This window comes from Thamnophis sirtalis, unplaced genomic scaffold, assembly GCF_051295495.1.
Source record: "Thamnophis sirtalis isolate CommonGarterSnake01/CBP01778 unplaced genomic scaffold, rThaSir2_p1.2 scaffold_9, whole genome shotgun sequence".
Lineage (NCBI taxonomy): Eukaryota > Metazoa > Chordata > Lepidosauria > Squamata > Natricidae > Thamnophis > Thamnophis sirtalis.
In genome coordinates this window covers 30,350,771-30,374,079 of record NW_028261389.1, presented here as the reverse complement: position 1 = coordinate 30,374,079, position 23,309 = coordinate 30,350,771, and the positions used below count along the sequence as shown (strand labels likewise).

Here is a 23,309-nt window from a genome sequence, read left to right as displayed (position 1 = left end):
CATGGAACCATTTTGCATTACAAAGATTAATTTGAAAAACAAGTTGGATTAGATGCCTCAAAGGCCGCCTCTAGTTCATTGAGATGCAGAGCTGTAAAAGTCAGATTAAGCTGGTTTTCTTTGCTGCAACTTCATCTCCAGTAGAGAAGTAACGGACAGAAAACAGGTACAGTATGTAAATATCAATGTTTTTGACCAACTAACTTTTTCCCCCCTCTAGAATCAAGCCACTGATTATTCAGATCATATAAACAGATTTTCTAAGGTTAAAGACTGCCACAGAGGAGCTCTCCCTTATACAAATGGAAACTGGGGCAATAAGATGCTTATAAATAACATTCTTCACTAATAGACAAAGTCCAAGCCTGCATAACTTACCCAGGTGAAGATGGAGAAAAAAGAGAAGGCAATGGCTGCTCGGGCTGCATCTGATCCTTCATTCAGTGGACTATACTCTTCCTTCGAAACACGCCATTGGTCAGCCAAGAAACAAAAACCAACAAACCAGAGAAACGCCCAAAAGCCTGTAAGAAATCACCATCAAAACAAGAGAGAAGGATGAAAGAATACACACCCAAGAATTTTAATTCTCACATGTGTTCAGAAATTTTTCCCTATAACATCTCAAAGTGATTTGCAGATTGGGATAAATTCCAGTTCTTTACAGCATGGAATTGCAAGTTAAATCCAAACATATTATTCCCAAGCCTTACAACTCCCAAATTTGAATTTTAAGAAGAGAACTAGTGGCTAATTAGTGGTCCCACTCTGCTATCTATCCCTGACAAATATGGGATCGGTCCAGAGGTGGGTTCCTACCAGTTCGGCTGAACCGGTTACTGGTTTGCTGGCCTGGGTTGCCAGAACCAGCAGCGCCCCAGGCCTCCCATGCCTCCAAACTAGTTCCCCGCAGCATGTTTTTCCTCCATTTTTTAATGTTCTGCACATGCGCAGATCTATTTATGGGCAACTGCGCAAATGCGCAGAGCAAAATTGTGCACGCACCAAACCGGCAGTAATGCTGGCATCAACCCACCCCTGGATCGGTCATTTTAGCATCTTTCATTTGGCCAGGATCTGCACTCAGATGCAATTCTAGCTGTGAAAATATTGTAGTAGTTCTTGATTAACTACCATTCATTTAGCAACCATATGAAGTTACATATGGCATTGGAAAAAGTGACTTACGATCAATCCTTGAACTTACAACCATTGCAGTCGTTCAACATCCTTCCTGGCTGGCGTCCAACAAGCAAAGTCAATAGAGAAGTCGGATTCACTTAATGATGGTGTGATTTGCTTAACAATCATGGCAAAAAGATTGTACATTTGGGTGTGACTTGTTCAACAACGATCTTGGTTAGCAAAGAAAATTGTGGTCACAACTCTCGAGTTACACAGACACACAGACACACAGACACACACACACACACACACACACACACACACACCAACCAATTTTCTGTCCTGGAACTCTTTTTCCTCTTTCATGCTTTGCAAGCCAGAAGCAATAGCATCTTTTTTCTTTTCAACTGGTAAGGAACGCAGCTGTATCGCAGAGGACTTTTAGGAAAAGGAGGAAGAAGGGAGAGGATACCTATTCATTTATCTAGCAAAGCAAGTTTGTCGGGTTAACTTAACACTCAGTTCTGCCTAAGTAAGGAATATGCTGTGGAATGACAAGGCTTAGTCATCAAGAGTAAGTTTATTTCCATTGCACAAATGGCCTCACAACAGTGGGAGCACTTGCTCACTTATTCTTGAATTGTAGCAATTCTGAAAAACTACTAAACCATATAATGCAGTGGTCTCCAACCTTGGCAACTTTAAGACTTTAAGACTTCAACTCCCAGAGTTGAAGTCCACAGGTCTTAAAGTTGCCAAGGTTGAAGACCACTGATATAATGGACCACAGGCTCAGCTGAGAAGGAGGACAGATGTAGAAAGAGCCCTATCTTGAAGGAAGGGCTGGATTGTTGAAGGTCTCAGTAGTCTAAATAATCAAAAGGAATCTTTGTAAATGGTTCTGAATGGCAGGCAGAGTTATTATTCCTGCAGTTTTAGATAGGGTGGGGGTGGGTGAGAACCATGTGATTTTGGCCTCATTCTGAGTCAAAGCAGAACTAAGAGTTAAACTGACTCTGACTGCCTTGAAACACAGTTTTTTAATTACTAAGTTTTGCTTTTAAGTAATCATAACTAAGAGAACTGGAGTAATAACTCCAAAATGTATTTCCCTTCTTCCATTATTTATGTAGCATTTCTATGCCAGTAAGCTAGCTAGCTCTGCTACAGAATTTGCTAAAAGCAAAGCAAAACAAAAGAAAAAATGAGCAGGCATTAAGCAAATATCTCCCTGGCTGTTCTTTTCTATCTTGACATCATTAACAGATGCATCTAAATATTATACTGTACCTTAATGGATTTATAATCAAATCGTACCATCTTACAGAGCCATTTGGTGTAGTGGTTAAAACATCACTCTAGAAAGTAGGAGATTGTGAGTTCTAATCTGGATTTAGGCACAAAGCTACCTCGGTGACCTTGAACTAGTCACTTTCTCTCGGCCCTTGGAAAAATAAACCTGCAGGGACTTGTCAATCTCCAAGAAGAATGGATGGATGGATGAAAACTACAGGGACTTGTGCAGGCAATTTCCATGATTGAATAGGAGGGGGGGAAAGCCACCTCTAAGGATGGCAACAGAAACAATCTGCCCGTCAATGGAAGAGAATGGATGCCTGATGCTCTAGTACATCAATGTGCTTTGTTTTCTCTGAAAACACAAGTGCATTTTTTTTTCAAATGTGCAAGGCAGAGATGGATTGCTGACCCAGTTCAGCCGAACTGGTAATGGAATTCGGACCTGGGTGGCAGAACCAGCAACAACCGAGGCCTGACAGGATGCTGGTTTCCAAGATCCTGAGTCAAATTAGCCTCCACATTATTTGAAGAGTTGCGGCTGGGGAAGGCTGTACAACATTAGGCTAGACTGTGTTAGCTCCTATTTGAACATTTTCAGAGAAGGCTTCATTGAAGGAAGAATTAGTATGGAATCACTTCTCAACTATAAAAATAATATTTAAACCCCACATTTGTGAAAAATAAGTGGACGGAATACTGTCCACTGGACAGTTGTTGCCTTGTCAGATTTATTTATTGGATTCTAGACTCTCTGAGTCCAAAAAATTCTAGGTAACTTTAAGATTTAAAAATGAATGAAAGGTTAATTTCATTAAGTTGCCGACATAAAACCACATAAATAACACTCCTAAAAAAACTGTTGGGGCTCCACAAACTTCCTAACTTCAGGCCTGGGAAAAGGGCCAGGTCTTAAGAGGCTTCCAGGTGGCTTGAAGCATTGGGGCTTATGGGTCTCTGGGGGAATGTTGTTCCACACCCCTTTGGTCCCACAAGATAACAACATTTAATTGAGCAGATCCCTAGTGTGCCCACTATGCCCAAGCATACCAGAAAGGCAGAAACAATTGGAGACAATTACTAGCAGTAGCAAATTATGATGCTTGGAAGAACTATAGGAACAAATCAGCATCTCAGGAAAAATATGTTTTTAAAAAAGATGTGTAATTCAGATGTAAAAAATCACTGAAATATAAGTGACTTAGGGTAAATAAGTTGTGATTGCTTTAAGGTTTATATATCAATTTAAAATATTGTAAATATATTAATAATTTGGAACCAGACTTGAAATAGCTGAGTAGAACAATTAAACCAATTAAAGGAAAGCTTAAATCAAGAGAGTTTTTTAAAAATATTTCTAATAGTTCAGAACAGCAGTATCTCCATGTTGGGTCTTAGATTCTGTATTCACCATCTTGCACATTTTGCAACCCACCCACCCACCCGTGGATGCTGCTGGTTCAAAGCTCCTGGCTGGTGCTCTTGCAGAATATTCTCTGTAAGGATAGATCACTCTCCTAAGCCGATTACAGCCTGCATAAGCCAGCCCCAATTCCTTTTAATTTGGTCTTCAGTTTCATAAGAAGTAGAGAAGATTTTGAGTCGTACTGCATCCTTTAGAGCCAAAACAAATGGCAGTGGCATCTTTTTAGTTTAATTTGGAATTAGCTTGCTTTAGTATTAATATTTATTTTGTGGAAAGTTAATAATGTAAAAAGACTGACTGGCTGTAAAGCTAGCATATCACAATATTATAGATAATATGTGAAAATGGGTGTTCCCTTTCTCCATTACATCCAACAGCTCTCTCTTCAACAAGGTACTTCTAGGAATATTTTTTTCTTTTTTACAAAGTGGCGCCAAGAATCCTTCTGGTTATTTTTATTTGTGCATTTCTGAATGATGTTAAGAAAAAGCAGCCGCGTGACTCTACCCATAGAGGCCCCTCTTTTTCTACAGACCTCATTTGCATTGAGATTCTCCATAGACAGAGGAGACACCTTACATGACAGTCGTCCTCCGTTACAGTAAAGGCAACACCTTCTATTCACAGTTAATTAATTAAAATGTGTTAATTTATAAAATAAAAAGAGTAAAACTGGTGAAATTAAGAATAGGAAAAAGGGTAAGCAAGATAATGCAAGAAAACAAAAAAAAATGCTTTTAATTTGAATCAGTGATCAGTTTATTTAATAAAGCAGATTCCAAAGCAATACAACTCCATCTCTGATTAATAAAAAGCCATTTAAATCATGTACACAGATGTAAGGCTGGATCCATATTCACCAACAGGCATACACACTGTCCCTATAGAAACCCATATACATTCACCAGAAACTCACCAGATATTCCAATGTCTGAAAGCACAGCTTTCTTGCGATCCTTGACACTGCTAATCTGCGGGAAGTAGACATCTAGCGCTAAGTAAAGAAGGCAGGTGAGGAATGCAAGGACTCCCACGGTGATTCCATAGTTGCAGGCATTCTGGTTGCGATTGTAGATGCAGAACTGTTCTGGTGTGTTGGGTTGGTTGATATAGCCTTCATTCACAATGCAGCCAAACACAACAATGGAAAAAAGCTGGGATACAGAAAAGTGAGAAAAGAGTTAAAAGAATTCATTATACAAATACAAAATTCACACGAGGCAGGCGGGTGATGGGTCATCAGGTTAGTGTTGACACTTAGCAACTAGATCAGGGGTCAGCAACCCGCAGCTCTGGAGCCGCATGTGGCTCTTTCATCCCTCTGCTGCAGCTCCCTGTTGCTGGTCGGCTCCACAATTAATAGGCCTTTCAGTTAGGACAGGCAGAAGAAAAAGGAGGAAATTCTATTTGGGGAGTGGGGAACCAGATTTCTGGTCAGCAAAGGAAAAAAGGATGCTGCATTAGGAGGAGACTCTATAGTGGGGGCAGCAAGTTTTGAAAGCCTGCTCATTTTCCAAATATCCTGCAATTGTTTTTGTGGAATAGAATTATATTAATCAAGAATTGCAAATATTACCCATTTGAAAACTAACATACTTTACCTTGGTTAAATCTGCACAATGGTTTCCTTAATTTTTCTTTCTGAGTGGAAGCTAATGTTTTCAAAAGTAATCATCAGCCTCAATCACCTATCTCTTCTTTAATCAGATGTTTATTTATGCGCAAATTCATCATTTTCCTTTTTAAAAAAAAATATATATTGTCCATCTGGATAGGTCAAGGTGACCTCCAGGAATATATCAATAACATACAACATAGGCCAGCTGCATTGGCAGTATATTATATTTACACTTTATGAGCTTTTTAAAGTCTATTTTTGTGGTTTGCTGTGAACCACCCAGAGTTGTGCATTCAAGATGAATAGCCACATAATTTTTCTAAATAATACATTCTAATAGCTGTACATTTAAAATACTTAAAAACCAAATGGAAAGTAGTAAAACTATAGCAAGTATGTTTTAAGCCCTCTCCTAAATACTGTGTTTAGGAGTTTTAGTTCCTATAACAATTAATCTCACGGATTGTAACTTGCCACAGAAACAAAGCCAGAAATCCCTGTAGATCATGGTGTCAAACTCGGCAGATCACATGACGTTTCACTTTTTCCCCTTCGTGGAGCTAGGGTGGATGTGGCCTCTACATGACGTATCTTGCCCGTGGTTTGACACCCCTGCATGTAGATCAGTGGTGGGTTTCAAAATTTTTTACAACCTCTTCTGTAGGTGTGGCCTGCTTTGTGAGAGTGGCTTGCCGGCCATGTGACCGGTGGGAGTGGCTTGCCAGCCATGTGACTGAGTGGGAGTGGCTTGGCAGTCATGTGACTGGGTGGGCGTGGCCAACTTGTAAAATGAGGTGAAACTCACTTAACAACGCTCTTGCTTAGCAACCAAAATGTTGGCTCAGAAACTCTGGCATTTGAAGCACGCAAGTCTTAAAGCTGTCAAGTTACAAGACCCTTGCACCCCTAACCCTTTAGAAAAAAAACCCAGGGGTGTTCAAACTTGACAGCTTTAGGGCTTGTGGACTTCAACTCCCAGAATTCCTCCTCCAGTTATGTTGGCTCAGGAACTCTGGCATTGAAGTGTACAAGTCTTAAAGATGTCAAGTTACAAGACCCTTGCACCCCTAACCCTTTAGAGAAAAAAACCCAGGGGTGTTCAAACTTGACAGCTTTAGGACTTGTGGACTTCAACTCCCAGAATTCCTCCTCCAGTCATGCTGGCTCAGAAACTCTGGCATTGAAGTGTGCAAGTCTTAAAGCTGTCAAGTTACAAGATTCTTGCACCCCTAACCCTTTAGGAAAAAACCCCCAGGGATTTTCAAACTTAACAGCTTTAAGACTTTAAGGTTTAGCTAGGACTCTTAGAGGCGGGCGGGGTGATTGGTGAGCCAGCCAATCAGTGAGCCGCGGGCGGGGCAAGCATGGTGCGACAGGCGGGGCGAGGGAGCTGGAACCGGTTCTAAACGGCATGGTAGATTTGTGGAATCTCTTCTATAGAAGAGGCTAGAACTGGCAAGAACCCACCCCTGATGTAGATATTAAACATATCTGTGCCTATTAAGGACCTGACCCTAAGACTGAAAGGCAAAATGAACAAAAATAGGTGATCTGCAGACAATTTGGCCTATGCCACGTAATGTCTATGCTCTATAGTGTGACTACCTTGAATAATGGTTACCTCAGAAATGGTGCATGGCTGTTTACAGACCTGTTCACCATCAACGACAGTCTTTATAATTCCTTTATTATTTTTATTTAAAATATTTTAAAATAAACTGTTATGGTATAAAAATGCTGATACACATATTTAAAGATTTAAAACATGCTGAAAGTCACACATCTTAAACAGGCCAAGGTTGAAAAATACTTCATTAAACAACCTCTAACCATGGAGCAATCATTAAAAACATCAGTATACTTTTTCTTTTGAACCACTTCCATACTAACGTCCTACTAATAAAACTAAAATAAGTCTAACTCATGTTATAGTTTGGGGACAATAAAGAGCCTTATTAGTGTGGAAGAAAACAATCCCAGTTAAGGTGTGATTAGGAAGCTTCTGAAAAATTTCATGTACTTATCAGCCTGGGCCACAATTTAGGACTATTTCTTTAAACCCAGGACCTGATTACATTTCCTTCTGAAATAAATTGTATAGCATGTAGATAGAGATTGATAGCAGAAAATCAGAATTAACAACTGTTTGATAATGTTTCAGGTCACTTCTATTTATAGATACAGAGGACAGACAGACAAACATATAGCTGTAGGCAAAGCATTTCCAAGAAAATGAAGGAAGAATGAGAGAGAAGGCAAGGCACAGAGACCTGATAGACACTAGATTAAACACTAAAAATATTTTCTTAGAACTCCTGTGTTTTTGAAGCTTCACTTGCAATTTTCACTGGATATTTTCTCCATAAAGTCAGTCAGTAATCAAAGACCTCATCCCCCTTATCCCTAATGTTGCAAAGTAAATTGAGCAGATAGCTTCCACAATAGATCTCTTGACTGCCATGTGATGCCTGCAGCATGATACTCATTTCCAGTGGTCTATTAAGCTCTCTTAAGTATCATGTGATGTGCTGGCATCTCAAGCCCCAGATGCCTCTTAAGCAGCAGACAACGAAAGCTGCCATTCTCCTTGACCAGTGTATTATTTAATTTTTGAAACCACTCACTGTGCCTTGAATTCTTTTTATTTCTAGCACTTTCCTCATTATGAATCCTTCCCCTCCCGGAAATGCTGCAGCTAAACCATCAAATTTCTCACCAGGTTTATAAGAGAATTGATCTCAGAAAAGAATAACGGAAGTTTTTTTTTCCCCTTTACATTTGAGGAACAATTGCAAGCAAAAACAGCTGGGGAATTTCTTCTTGAACTATATTAACCTTTATCTGGCACCAAAATCGTGCTGTTAGTTGAATAGATTCATGTGTGCACAGACAGGTATGAGCCATACATCAGTTTAACTGGAACTTCATGTGTGGTCCAGATCTTTCGTGTCTGCCACTTAATAATGATATTCACTTAACAAATTCTATGATTGACTTAAAACTGTGGCAAAAAAGGTCATAAAATCGAGTGTGCTTAACAACTGCCTCGCTTAGCAATTCTGGTCCCAACTGTTGTCTAAGTTGAGGACTACCTTTAATTGAAGGAATCCCTTTCCATTTGGACTAGCAACTTCACCTTTTTTGTGAGAGGTGGTTATTCAAACGGAGCACAAATTATTCTTTTTTTTCATTAAAGTTCTTTATTTTTTCATTTTCAAAACATATAATCACATGTATACTAATACATAACCAACATCATATTGTATTATTAACTGTTTACATCAATTCATCTTACCAACAACTCCCCAAAACCAATTATTGGCTCTTTTGCTCTCCATACACCATATTTGTACTTTATCCATCACTTCCTACTTCCTCTCTCCTCCCCCTCCCTACCTCCTTTCTTCCCACTGTTGCCCTTCCCTTCTCTACTTCCTCTTCCTCGCCCCTTCTCCTCTCTCCCCTTTTCACTCTTCCTTTCTTTCCTCCTCTTCCCCCCTTGCCCTCTCTCCTATCTCGCTCTTCTTTCCTTACCTTTCTCCTCTACTTTCCTTCTTCATCTCATTTACTTGGTGTATTTCAACTTCTGAGCGAGCTCCATTTTATGTTGATGGTATTTATAATTCCTTTTTGATATACATATTTAATTTTTCTTCTCTTTTTTAGTAAAAAAACCAATATAACAGAAAAGTTTACATATATAGTCATTGTGCTTTTAAACCCACCCACCCCACAGCCTAATTTTGGCCAAGATGTAGATCTGGTTACAATTCCTCGCTATTCTCATCATTATCTTTATATAATTATACATCCTTATATGCCCCCAATTTGTGATTCTGTCTTTTTATCTCAATAGTTTCCCATTGTAGGTATATTTCATGTTCCCTCTCCATTTTTCCATATGTTGGATTGGATTACCCTTAATTGTCTCTAGATGGCAATCCTCACTGTTCAATGTTCGTTACATTTCCCTTAATCTATTATATAAAATAACAAGCGGTAAACATATTTTGACCCATGCTTAGTTGTCCTTCTATTGTCATATTCAATCAATTCGCAACTCAATTTAGTTATCATGTTAAAAAGCTGGATCACAAACCTCTGCTTTACCATCTCCCCATATCAGTTTATCCATATTCCATATATTTTAACCTTTATTTAGCTATCTTTCCATTATCATATTCAACCAGTTAGCAACTCCATTTTATTGTCATAGTTTAGGAATAACATCCTTATCTTAACTTTATATTTTCCCATATAATAGTTTCTAATTATCTGATTTTTTCCTAGTAAGTCTTTTGTCCCACTTCTCTGTTCTTGACTTTTCCCTTTTCTTTATTTTGACACATCCACTGTCTTTAATTTTCCCCAAGTCAAAATAATATTTTATATTTCTCTTTGTTGGGGCATAGTCTCCTACTTCAAATTTCCTTATGCCACTAACAACCTCTACTTTTGTCTGCTTTTTACTTCCTTTTGTTGGGACACCTCCCCTTTTCACAATTTTCCCTACACCACTGCCAGAACCAATGGAGTTTTTTGTCTACCTTTTATTTCCCTCCATTTCTACTCCTTCATTGTCTTGCTCCCTTCCTTTAAATTCTTAGTCTTTTGTTCTTCCTTAATGTCCAGTGCCAAAATTGCAGTTAGTTATACAAGACTTATTTCAAGATTCTGGTCCACCTTAAATTTAATTCAAACCGGAAGTGAAGCTGGGGGCCATCTTAATCTTTTGCTCTAGAGAAAAAAAGAAGAGTAAAAGAAAAACAAAACAACAAGAAAAAACCCTTCATGTTTCCCAGTTCTTGATTCTGTTATTATTCTTTCCCTTGCCAGCTTCCGGGTCCGATCAATTGTAACTGCTCAGAATATATCACTTGAAACAAACATGCAAACAGTCAAATTCGAGTATTTCTCTTTGCCTCCTATTTTCCCAAATTCTGATTTATGGCAGTTGGTTAATTAAAACTTCCTGCGCAGTCAAGATTAGGTTATCAGTTATCAGTAAGAAGATACTGATAACTTTTTTTTTTGAGTTAAGAGATATTAGTTGGAAAAAGTTCAAACAGAATAATTCCTTCAGAATGTTTGGTTTCTATTTCAAGTCAAAAACCAAGTTTAGAGTACATATTTGAGTGGGTTTATCATTTCTCTGCTTTCTCCTTCTGTCCAAAATTGTTTCAAATAAATAACTTTTGGGGGGGGGGCTGGTGTTTCAACCCTCCATTATCCCTTTCTTTCTTTCTTTTGAAAAAATCCCGATCTGACCATCAATATTATTTATGTTCTCAAGATTTCTTTGCCTTTTCCAGGTTTGATTTATAGTTGTGGGTTAGATACATTTTCTTACCAGTCTTTCATCTCTTCCATAACCTCCTATAAATTTGCTTTTACAAAAAAGTCAGCATTTTATCAGCCATATTGCAGACTGCTACCCTGACTCCGATTCATAAGGCAAATCTCCGACCTACGAAGGATCAGTTGCCTCCCTCTGGGTCGGATGAGACGCTGCCCTTCTTCGCCCCCACCTCCAGTGTGGGGTTCTGATCCAAAAAAGGACCTTGGAGATGGTTTGTCAGACAGGGTTCATATGAGGCTCTTAAGAGCCCACACCCCTCACTTCTGACAAGCTGAAGAACTTCCTGTCCGGAGCACAAATTATTCTGAGTCTTTTTCATATGAGACCTATTCATCAAACCTATTCTTAAAAATGCTTAGAATATCTTACACGGCTTTTGAATTTAATAAAACCAACCTTCTACATGCCCATTAATAAGATTAATAAGTAAATCCTATTCACAATGGACTAAATCCTAGATAACTATAGACAGAACCTCTGCCTAGGAAGGTCAAAATGAATCATGTTGTTGGCACTTTTCACTTTTAATATTGTTTGTAACTTGAAATAATAAGTGATACCTTTGCTGTCATATATTTATACTTTACATGCTGCCAGCTGCCACTTCCAGTCTTTTTTTGACATTTCAGTTTCATGAAACATGCAATTCTCATGCTTTTCCACAGAAATGCTTTCTCTGCCATTCCTGAAAATGAATTCAGTGCATTCCTATTTGCTTGAAAATTGATGTCTCTCTATTACTACTATATTCAGTTCTGCACAATTTAACATATAGCTTGGATATCTCACACATATCATGTTTCAATGCTTTTAAATAAGAGATAGGCTTTTTCCATGCTTTGCTTATATCGTGGCTTGACTATTGCATTTCACTACCAGTGTAAAATGACTATAAAACAAACAAATGCAATTTTAACTTACATCAATAAAAGTATAATTTCCAAATTAGGAGTATTTGTTCTATTTTATTCTGCACTGATCAGATTCTATCTTGTCTGGTTCTTGGAACTACACTTTTAAAAGGATATATAGAGAAATTGGGAAAGATTCACAAAAGATCAATGTACATGATCAAAGGATTAGAAGCTGAAATCCTTGAAGGGAAATTGAAGGGACTCAACGGTTTAACTGTGAGAAAAGACAATTGAAGGGCATATGAAGGCATTCTTCAAATATCTGAAAGAATATAATTTAAGAGATTAGGCCTTGTTTTTTCTTATTCCAGAAGTCAGGACACAAAGTAAAAGTGACAGGAATGTAGAATTCAAATGGAATGTTGGAAAACTCTTCCTAACCAAAAACAAAAAGTCAGTTACCCAGAGAATTCATGAATTTACTTTACTGCATGTTTTCATCGGTTCAGACTTTACTGTAATTTGGATTCTTGCAACTGAGCAGGGAGTTGAATTTAGCAGATTAAACAGCCCTTTCCTACTTTCCGCTTCTATGAAATCCTGTTCTGCAAATCTTTGAGAAACAGAACTTTCTTTTACATTTTTAATCATCATGTAATTACCACGCATTTCCCCCCCTTGCTACTCATTTTCCTACTCTCACATGCCCCAATTCCTGTCTAAGAGCTTTTAAATGGATGGTAGGAATAAGAATTCTCAAGGAAAGTACTTTCATAAAATGTACAATATATGCATGACAGAAGTATAATTTGCCTAGTCCTCAGGGGGGGGGAAAGACAAAAAGTAAGGATGGTGGCATATCAAGATAGGTTGCCAACCTTCTCCCTCCCAATACATTCCCTTGTCTTAACAGCAGCATGACAGGCATTCATTTGACATATAAACCGTTTTTTGGCAATAGGGAGAGAGAGAAAATTCTCATTGTGTAGTGTGCCAATAATCTGTTGAATTTCTTCATGCCTCAAGATGTGGAAGAGAAATTTCTACTGAAGAAATGCTATCAAGCTTACCGTTTGGAAGACACTCCCTTTCTTCCCACAAAATGGTCATCTTCTTTGATAAATACATATTGTTTTTAAATGTATAAATTAATATTGGGTCTAGATGAATGCTGTGATATTGTTTTAATTATTTTTATTAGAAGTTTTGAAGGCTTAAAAAAAAACACGGCTGGTTTCTAATAGAAAACATATAGAGAAATACATGTGCACAGATGTAATCTTTGGAAACTTTTATCCACAGGAAGGTCAATTACAGTGAAGGCAACTCCACTCTCTTCCCAGTATCTTGCGTTTAAATACTAATCTAAGGAGAAATATTTTGTATGGCTATGAAACAGTTTGGAATTGATTCCTAAAAGGTACTTCCAAGTATGCACTTAGCTTGAAGGTAGCCATCTGCCTGGGAAACAGTGACATCTTTTCCTGGGATCTCATGGCATTTGCAGAGGACAACTACAAGAACTGGATGATAAAGGTGCTTTAAAAAGTTGCAGACTACGTTCACTTTCTAAATGGAAGATGAACAGCTCTCCAGGGCATCTAGGAAACTTGAACACACCACAGACATAACTTATTCCAGCAAACATTTAATGCGCATCTCTCAAAGAATCCAAGCAATATGCTGCATTCCACACTCACCTAAATACTGTAGATTGAAGGTCTGGAAAACAGGACTGTCATTTTCCAAAACTATAGCTGCTGCTATTCTATTTCAGGGGTTAAAAGTGAACAAAGTAGTGATTGTAAACAAAAATTGTTCAGATGATTCCAATTTTTAGTTGTGGTTCAGCCTAACTATAATTCCAATACTCAAATTGATCTGAAATAATAGAAATCAGGCTTTGCTTTCCCCTAAAGTTATGAACAGTACTAGAGTTTTGTCTCTTATGGCATCTCTTTATAGATATACCACTAATTTAAAAATAAAAATTGAAGATTACAGTACAGGATTATTTATGCCCATAGGATGAAAGGTTGAAGTCTCCACTTCCTTCCCCAAAGTCCTCTGGAATGTTCCCCTTCCTCCCACTGCTGTGGTACATTTTGTAGATTGTGTTGCCATCACCAATCTGTCAGGGAGGGTCCTTTTACTTGATAGCCTTTCCCCCAACCCCAGTATGTGGGACAGGAAGCAAGATCTCACGACTGCTTTACAGTATTTACAGTAAAATAATAAATTTTGTAGTTCCAGTTCTTGGCCTTATATCTTTCAGAACACATGACTGTTATTGCTCTATTAGGATATTAAAAACCATGCAAAGATAATTAAAAAGAACATCAACATTCTTTTGGTGTTTAAAGAGTGAAGCTTTAAAGCATTCAGAGATAAAACTCATAGAATTATAAAACTGCTAAAGTAGCATCTTCGAGAAACCCCCATCTCCTGGGGTGAAAAATGCACAGAAAACGTTTAAAATTTGCCGATCCTGAGCAAAATCTAAGAAAGCATTGAATTGCTCATAATCAAGAAAGCTTTGTTACCCATAGAATCCAATGATAGAAAGCTCATACAAACACTGGGCTTTCAGAGATTAAAAATGCATATTATATCATAATCAGAATATTAGAGTCAATAAAGTAATACACAACAATGCTTTCTTTAAACCTTAATGGAGACTTCTAGCAAAAAGTATTTATCAGTTTCTTAGAGAGACCGAATTCTTGGTAGCACAGGATCTATTTTGCCTCCTAAGATTTTCTCTGTGTCTCATATATTTGCAACCATTTTACAGAGACTTCTATTCATTGTCTTTAACAGATTAACAGATTTGGAAGGGACCTTGTAGGTCATCTAGTCCAACTGCCCGCCCAACAGGAGACCCTACACCATTTCGGACAAATGGAAGTCCAATCTCTTCTTGAAAGCCTCCAGTGACGAAGCTCCCATAACTTCTGAAGGCAAGCTGTTCCACTGGTTGATTATTCTCACTGTCAGAAAATTTCTCCTTATTTCTAGGTTGAATCTCTCCTTGATCAGTTTCCATCCATTATTCCTTTTTGGGCCTTCAGGTGCCTTGGAAAATAGCTTGACCCCTTCTCTCTGTGGCAGCCCCTCAAATATTGGAACACTGCTATCATGTCTTCCCTGGTCCTAATCTTCATTACACTAGCCATGCCCAGTTCCTGTAACTATTCTTCATATGTTTAATCTCCAGTCCCGTAATCATCCTAGTTGCTCTTCTCTGCACTTTTTGTAGAGTCTCAACATTTTTTATAGTGCAGTGACCAAAACCTAGATGCAGTATTTTAGGTGTGGTCTTACTAAGGCTTGGCCCCACCATTTTCCAAAGTACATTTAAAGTGAATGAGAAGGGGCCAAGGAGTTCTCCATGGCTTATATGCAGATAAGTATTATTTTCTGCTCCGTAACTAGAATGTAGCTATAACTTCATGAATAATGAATACCGGTAGTGAATGTAATCTCAACATATACATGCTTGGAATAGCCACTAATTTCAGCAGGGTTTCTAAATGTGGCTTTTGACTGGAATATAAATCACAAAGGAACTGTTATCAATCATACTTCTTCACTGAAGCTTCCTAACAGCAACCTAACAGCATCTGATATTGCACCTGCAGAGATGAAAATTGCAAACAAACTATAACGTTAGCCTGGCCAAATTCTATGTATAGTTTGAAGAGCAAAAATCAGCTTTTAAACTTTTTCACACCATGAATAAAGCTGGCAATGTTGCAGAGAATATCATTATATTATATATTTTGCTGCCTGTTCCTAGTTATGTTTACTAAACACACCTAAAGTGATCCTACCTAAATCAATGATGTTTTAGCTACTTAATTTAGCACAACAAATTATTCCTATGGGACTAGTGTATGTTTCACAACTGAATAACTGGCAAAATTCCAACATCACAGAAAAGCATTCTTGAATTTAAATTTGGTACATTGGTCTCCCAAAAAAGTCCTGCTATACAGCAAACATATTGCCAGTTTAGTACAGTTTAGTTGTCAGTTTAGTACATACAACTTCAAGGTCCATCATCTAATAGGCCACATCTAAGTTGGTTTTTAATCATCATCAGACTTAACATTTTTATCCTCTGTCTGCTTATTACTACAATAGTTGAATTTAAGATAATGAACTGCTCTGGAAAACTGACTACATTGTACTAACCAAGATTGTCTTCTTCTGCTTTCTGCATTTAGTCCAAATCCATCAGTTACTAATGGAATATTAGGATATATTTTTCTGAAAGATTAAAAAGATAATCACTCCCCTGCTCCACGACAACTACCACTAAGGCAAAAAGGAACCCAAGTATTTGGCTCCCCTCATTCTGTTAGGTTTGACCTCATAAAAGGAATGCTGGTTGATTTCACATGGTTTCAGGCAACATTTTTTGTACTCAGTTATAAATAAACTTATTCTCAGCACTCATTCGTTTTAAATGCTTTAATTCACAACACTAGAAATGCAGGGAAATAAATAAAAGAATCAGCAAACTCTAGGAACAGTACACAGGTTACAAATTCTATGTAGCACATCACTATTATAAAGCCTATTATAAAATGCAATAGGATTAATATTTTGCACTTGATTTGTTCAACAATTCTGAATGGATAGCTTTTACCTGTTTTGGCTATGTAATGTTTACACCAGTATTTTTCCATAACATTGATATAATTCTAAAGGGCTGGAGAGGTATAAATATCTGCTTGGAAGCAAGTTGCATGAAGCTTATTGAGACTTATTATCAATACATATGCTTAAACTGAGAGTTCATTTCATGAAGAAGTGGCACTCAAAAAAGCAACATGCTACAAAAACTCTTCTCCTTGACTTAGTGAAGCCCTGTAGTAATGAAGTCACAGCTTTAAATCAGAGAAATCAGAGAATGTTCTGTCCTAAATTCTCAAGAACAGAAACAACATCCATCTCAGGACACATCCTGTCAATTCTGTTAACTGTAATTGACCACTGCTGTTTTGTCACCTGGTCTGTCTATCACATGCCACACAAGGTTCTTCCTATCACTTCATGAATTCATGAATTTCAGCAGCAGCTGGGAGCCAACTGCCTTCCCCCTTCTAATAAGAACAGTAAAAATGCTGTACTGTAAAATCTCTCCAGATAAACACATTAATTACTACTAATCACATTAATTATCTATAGAAATTTGCTAAGATTTCTTAAGCTTTTCATTCATAAACTCCTTCCCCACCTTTCTTTCAGTACTTTCCATGACTTCTCTTCCACGGAAATGAGTGGCAATCACTCACTTATTAAAATAAGTAATTTTTTTAAAAAAAACACTTCATTGAATGCATGAGTTTGGAAGTACTTTATTGGTCATCTAGTCCAATCCCATAGAAAGAGAAGGAATCAGGGGCAAATGTTTGAAAACATTTCCCCTAGGAAGACTTTAGTACTAGTTAGGGCAAACTGTTTCATTACTTTTAACAGTTCTTATCATAAATTCCATACAACGTTCAGCATGAACTGTTTTTCTTTAAATATCCAATTATTGGTATTCAAGATAGCAGAGTTGACTCACTCTTGCATATGACAAGCTTTATTGTAGAACAGGGGTGTCAAACTCAATTTCATTGAGGGCCACATCACGGTCATGTTTCACCTTGGTGGGACCATGGTGGTCGTGGTGACTATGGCCAGTTTGACGTCGTGTCGGGGGTGCCTGTGGTGGCCCCAACGCTCTGCCAATGAAAATGGGCACCTGAGCTCCATTTCCGGCTGCGACTGCTTCCTGCAACCCTCTGCCAGAGAAAATGGAGCTCGGAAGGGCACTCCGGCAGAGGGTTGCAGGAAGCCGTTGCAGCCAAAAACGGAGCTCAGGAGCTTATTTTCGCTGGCAGATGCACCATGGGCCGGTCCTTTGCTGTTCCCAGGCAGGCCCCGCAGGCCAGATCTAAGAATCCGGGGGGGGGGGGGGCAGATCCGGCTTCCGGGCCTTGAGTTTGACACCCCTGTTGTACAACATTGTCATTTCTCTCCCAGTCATCTGGGGGAGCTTAAACACCCCTCAGATCTCTGAAATTACTCCAGCTTCCGCGGGGCCCTTTTAAAATGCAGCACCCAGAACTGGACCCAACACTCCAAGTGCAATCTACTCATTGCAGAGGACAGCCACTACTATCGCCTGCAGTATAGATGCAATGCTAACATGAAGGCAGCCCAAGATCACACTGGCCTTTTTCACTGCTGCATTCTTAAGCTATGGCTCATAATTAATATCAGAGGAGAGGTTTTGTAGACAAGAGGCCCCAGTCCTTGTTATCTCTAGGAAACATGGGGAAACTCCCATAAGGAATGGATTAGACAGGAATACACTTGATCCTATTGTTTTGGCTTCCTCCTGAAGATCTGAATGGATGACAAGTAAGGCTATGTTTAATATTTGTTTGTTTGTTTGTTTATATTCATTGGCTGTCCAACCCCAGTAGACTGTTGACATACAAAACTAGAAAAAACATTAAAAAAGGAAAAACATTAAACCAATGGAATGCTAACAAAATCTTCAAATAAAAGAGGGATGAAAAGCACCAATTATTCAGTTGATATCAAAGCCAGGTTTTTAAAGCTTTCTGGGTCTTAGAAGAGAAGATCTTCCTCTGGGATGTGTGTGTGTGTGTGAGAGAGAGAGAGAGAGAGAGAGAGAGAGAGAGGGCTGCAACAGGGAAGATCTTCCTCTGGGATGTGTGTGTGTGTGTGAGAGAGAGAGGGGGGGGCTGCAACAGGGAAATCATGCTTCCTAGATCCCACAATATGATAATGTTTAATGGGGGGGGGGGCTGGAGCACATCCCCTGTGGTGGAACATATTGGGTAGGAAAAAACCACTGAAGATAAGTCGTCTCTCAGGTTTCCAGGCCCTAAGCTATATCTATGTCAGCCTTAACTCAGTCTGCTTTCTTGATCAGTTGGGGTAGGAGGAAGGAAGCCATTCCATTTCTGTAATTTCTTCCTTGTCACTGTGTTCTCCCTTTCTCTCCTTGTGACACTCACAGGAGACAAAAGCTCTCTCTAGATTTCTATTTGCAATTTGCTCTCCTAATCTAAATGACCTTCTTGCAAACACGATAGGTGCACAGCAGCCATGGCAAAGTGTCACAAGATGGAATGACCTCCCCCTGATTCATCCATTCCAAAAGGGAGAAAAACATGTACAGGAAGGAATTATTCTCTTTGGAATGGCTGGCTATATCTCCATCACTTTCCCCATTACATTTACAGGCACTTACATAAAAAAATGTGGTATATAGAGATACATAAATGGGATGGGGGAGGAATATTTAAATTGGAGCTAGGGGAACTGAGGATTTAGAGGATTACACACATTTTACCCGTCAGTTCCTTATCCCTATCCTCCTTGCAAATGTTGAAAAACAAAACAAGAAATTAAAACGTGAAGAATGGGATTCATAGAGGACGGAAAACTCACCATTATTCTCTTAATTCCCTCTCCAACTTTCTTTGTCCATAAGACAGCTCCTTCTTATGTAAAACTTCTGTTTTCCTTATTTTGATCAAAATTAATAGTGGTATCACTATGAAAGGTGAGGGAACCCAGTTGAAATCACCTCTTTAAAAAAAGTTTTTGAGAAAGGCAAAGGACAGATAAAAGTTTTGCCATTTTCTATCCCACCTACAAAATCATTAAGGGCCATTTCTTCTAGGCGATGGGAAGAAGAGGGGGACTGAATCTTTGTGCTATTTTTCATCCTTCTTACCACTTGCTGCATAACACACAGTATCCCTTTACATACATTGCACACAGCCAAAACAACCCTTGCCAGGGGCTGCACCGCAGAAAAGACAGAAAGGAGAAGAGGCAGAGAGGCCTGAGCTGGAAGATGATCCTACCTCCCTGCCATCTTAAAGGTCATCAAGGGCCGTCTAATTCTGCCGCTCGGCCAAACCCCAGATCTCCCCTTTGCCCTGCAGGCTCTTCCAGAGGAAGGCGATCGAGCCAGCCCGTGGTCTTTGCAATCCACGCCAGCCCGATCGGGTATCCCTAATCGCCTCCATAATATGCTTCGCGCCGCCAACATGAAAAAGGACACGGCTTATTAAAAAAAAAAGCCCACCAAGTGTCAATGGTTCCTGCTCGAGCGGCTCCCTCTTAAACCTTAAGGTCAGCTTCGCTTACATTTGCACCCAGCCCGGCTCTTCGCAAACGAGCCATCTACGCCACATTTTGGAGGAGAATTTCCAAGCGTGCAGGTGGCTTTGAACGCGCCGGGCTAAGCCCCTCGATCCGGAAAGCTCGGCCCTTCCTTCATAACCTGACAGCCTTCCAGGAGCGCCTCCTTACCCAAGAAACTATCCGGAGGATCGTGTGAGGTTGCCGGATGAAGGTCTGGGGGTCAAAGGCGCCTCCGGCTTTGCCAGCTCCGTACGCGGCCGGTTCCATCCTCGGAGCAGCCCGCTGGCAAGACCTGCCGAGCTGCCTTTCGCTCCGAGCTTATTCCCTCAAAGTTTACCGCGCCAGGGACGGAGGCTCACGGAGAGGACAGAGACCAGGCTGCGCCGTCCAGCATCCGAGAGCGCAACCCGCAGACAGGAGGCAGCGGTGTCAGCGGAGGGGACGGTGAAGCCGTGTGCGATGTCGGGAGGTCCTGCCCGGCGGCCCCGCCCTCGCTTCTTGCTCCCGGCCTTACTTGCCGCGCTGAACGGAGAAACTCAAGGGCGACAATTAAGGCCGGGGTGGGAAAGCCACCTTACAAGACAGTACACAGGGTTGGCAAAGGCAGCGAGGCGCGCTCCCGATCCGCAGCAGTCGAAAGGGCGGCCGCGAGTCCTAATGACGGCAGGCGCTTACGTGCACCCTCCATCCTAGCAACTTGGAGGGCGGGGGGTGGGAAGGGCGCTGCGGAGCTCCGCTTCCCTCGGCCGTGAAGGCCTTTCCAGGGAATGCGGTCTTCTTTAACGAGGCGGTTTCGGATCCGGAGCCCTATTTTAGGAACGGACTGCAGTCCTCCGAAACACATAGTTTACGTAACCCAGTGAACGCAGCGGGTTTTTTTTTCCTGGATAGAAGGGAATAGGTCTGTGCTGGTCTTCGTTAAGATGATAATTAAACATGCTCATATCTTACCAAAACAAGATGTAAAGGCCTCCTGGGTTAAATGGAACTTTCTTACTTTTTCCTTGGGTTCCATTTTTATAGCAATTGGCTTGTGGGAGAACTTAGGAGAACCCGAAAGGATGCCTTTTGTATCACTTTAGTTATTCCTAATGTTGGAAGAAATGTCCTTCTGGGTTCGGCTCCAAGTGGGGAAAAAGACACTGGAGACATGGAGGCTGCTTGGAAAGATAATTTTAATGATGGACAGGACCACATGGCTTGAGCCCTGAACAGAAAAGGTGATCACATGCTTCAATGTTGGTGGAGAAGAGAAGGGAAGGGCAGAAGAGAAGCTGAGTCCCTGGTTTTATGCCCTCTCTGGCCTTTGATCTTGAGCTTGTATTATGATTGGTTGTCAGACTCTGATGGGCCCATGCAGGGGCAACTTTCTAGGCTGCGTTTTGAATCCAGGTTTGGTTGATTTCTCAGATGCCATGTGGGGAGTTGGGTAAAGGGCCAATATTATCATGCCTTAATCCCATTACTCTGGAGCTGAAGGGGAGAACTCTTTATTATGTAAAGTGGACTAGCTCAGGCTTTAATGGCTCATTGACAAAGGGGGACGAGCAGGAAGCTGCAGGCAGCTATTCTGTCTTTTAAAACATGTTTCTTCCTTTTCAATATTTCCTAGGATATTTCATTTTTTCTGGGAGAGGGCTGGGTGATAACTTCCTACACTAAGAAAGGTGTCCAGTTGTAGTCTATGGAGATTCTCAGTCATCCAGGTCATGGTTGTCCCAAAGGTGCTTTTTCAAAAGACAACTGGACATTCTTTGTTTTTCCTTGAAGAGGTTTTGCTTCTCATCCAAGAAACTTCTTCAGTTCAGAACTGAAGAAGTATCTTGGATGAGAGGCGAAATGTCTTCATGGAAAAATAAAGTCCAGTTGCCTTTTGAAAAAGCACCTTTGGGGATATCCAATTGTAGGTTATATTTACTATGAGAATTTTGGGAAGAATTGCCTCTTTGTTTTTGTCATCTCTTTACCTGATAAAGTGCTCCAAAATAACTCCTGCAGAATTCAGCGACTTATTTCATGATAAGTACCAAAAATTGCAGCTTTAGAGATTTTTAACTCTTGCTACTTGCAGAATTTTTAGATGGTGGGCCAGTCACTAAGCAGTTGTCAGGAAAAAAGCAGATACCTTTTATCAAACTTAAAATAACAATGGCAACAAAACTAGTAAAATCATTTCCAGAAACATACTGTCACAATATATATTTGTTCATTTTCAACATCAGTGATGGTAGAGACTGGCCAACATATAACTTACATGTAACAGCAGAACAGGCTGAACTTGACTCAGCAGTTTGCATAATTTTTTCTTCATTCTGTTTAGAAATTATTTGCTGTGGAATTAGAATGGCCCTGAAAAACCAGTTAGCCAATTGGTCATGCTGCATTACACTGAAATGAGTTTATCTTTTGCAATTAGAGGTAAATAGTTCCTTTCCAACCTTCCAGAATCTTTAAAATAGTTTATATTAGCTAAAACTCTTTTGACACCTGGAATTTTAATAGCTCTGGAACAATAAAAAAATATTTTTGTGCATGCTTTTGTTTTATAAAATAAGCTAGATCCAATTTCTGGAAAATCTTAAGTATTAGGGAAAAGGAAAATATAAGTTATTGCAGATGACAGTATGTGTCTTGTTTGCACACGCTGAGGATATTCATAAGGATTGTTGGGAACAGCCATGAAATGCAAATAAATACATGGTACAGCAAAGTCTCTGATGACTTTGGAGTAGCACATTATCTAGATGATTTTTCATTAAAAAACCAGATAGTTTTTCCAGATAAAATTGCTGAGAAAGTTGCAAAGCTTGCCAAGTTGCAAAACTAAACAAAAGTCTGATTTGTCATTCAGTCAGTTTGGTTTACAAAGCAATAGCAGTGTTAGAAAGTTGCAAGAAACAGTCTTTCACTCTTCCCTACTTCATTCTGAAAACTAATACACATATAGAACAATCTAAAATGTGATTAGCTTTTTAAGCATAGTTTCATTTGATTATGAACTGTTAAATGTTTTTATATAACTATAGGAAAGAAAGTTGCTGCCTGTCAAATAGGACTATTAATTTGTGTGTGTTTTGCCCCTCTATTTTTCATTATAATTGCTTTTAACTACAACTATGCCAGGAAAAGCTTTATCCAAGCCAATAGAAAGTGGCACGCTTATTCTTGATATGTGCTCCAACATCAGCCCATGCTGTAAGGCTGAGCCATACTCTGAAATATTTTCCTATTTAACAACTGGAGGCACTGATCTAAGTCTTATTAATATCAAAGAGGTAAATAAGGAGTTAATTAAGATTTTTTCCCCCCAATCTAGACCTGTGCTGTGAATTTAACATTTAATTACAGAATCGGGACATTTGGGACTATGTTGCTAGGCTTACACAATAGAAATTAGCAATTGTGGATCAGCATACACTTTTTTGAAATAATGCCCATTTATAA

The 23,309-nt window shown here is 39.4% G+C and overlaps 1 protein-coding gene across 2 annotated transcripts in view; it reads right to left on the bottom strand.

Annotated features, from left to right (window-relative positions):
- SYNGR1 (synaptogyrin 1) overlaps window positions 1-20,569 on the bottom strand; it is a 29,434-nt gene extending 8,865 nt beyond the window's left edge. Inside the window, exons 1-3 of one of the 2 annotated variants that reach the window (XM_014069862.2) lie at window positions 20,034-20,569; window positions 4,764-5,001; window positions 379-524 (exon numbers count right to left, since the gene is read on the bottom strand). In XM_014069862.2, coding sequence (XP_013925337.1) covers window positions 379-524; window positions 4,764-5,001; window positions 20,034-20,132 — 483 coding nt within the window. In that variant the 5' untranslated portion in view covers window positions 20,133-20,569. The remainder of the gene's footprint in view (window positions 1-378; window positions 525-4,763; window positions 5,002-20,033) is intronic. The other variant, XM_014069863.2, reaches the window with a different exon arrangement.
- Window positions 20,570-23,309: the final 2,740 nt, after the last annotated feature.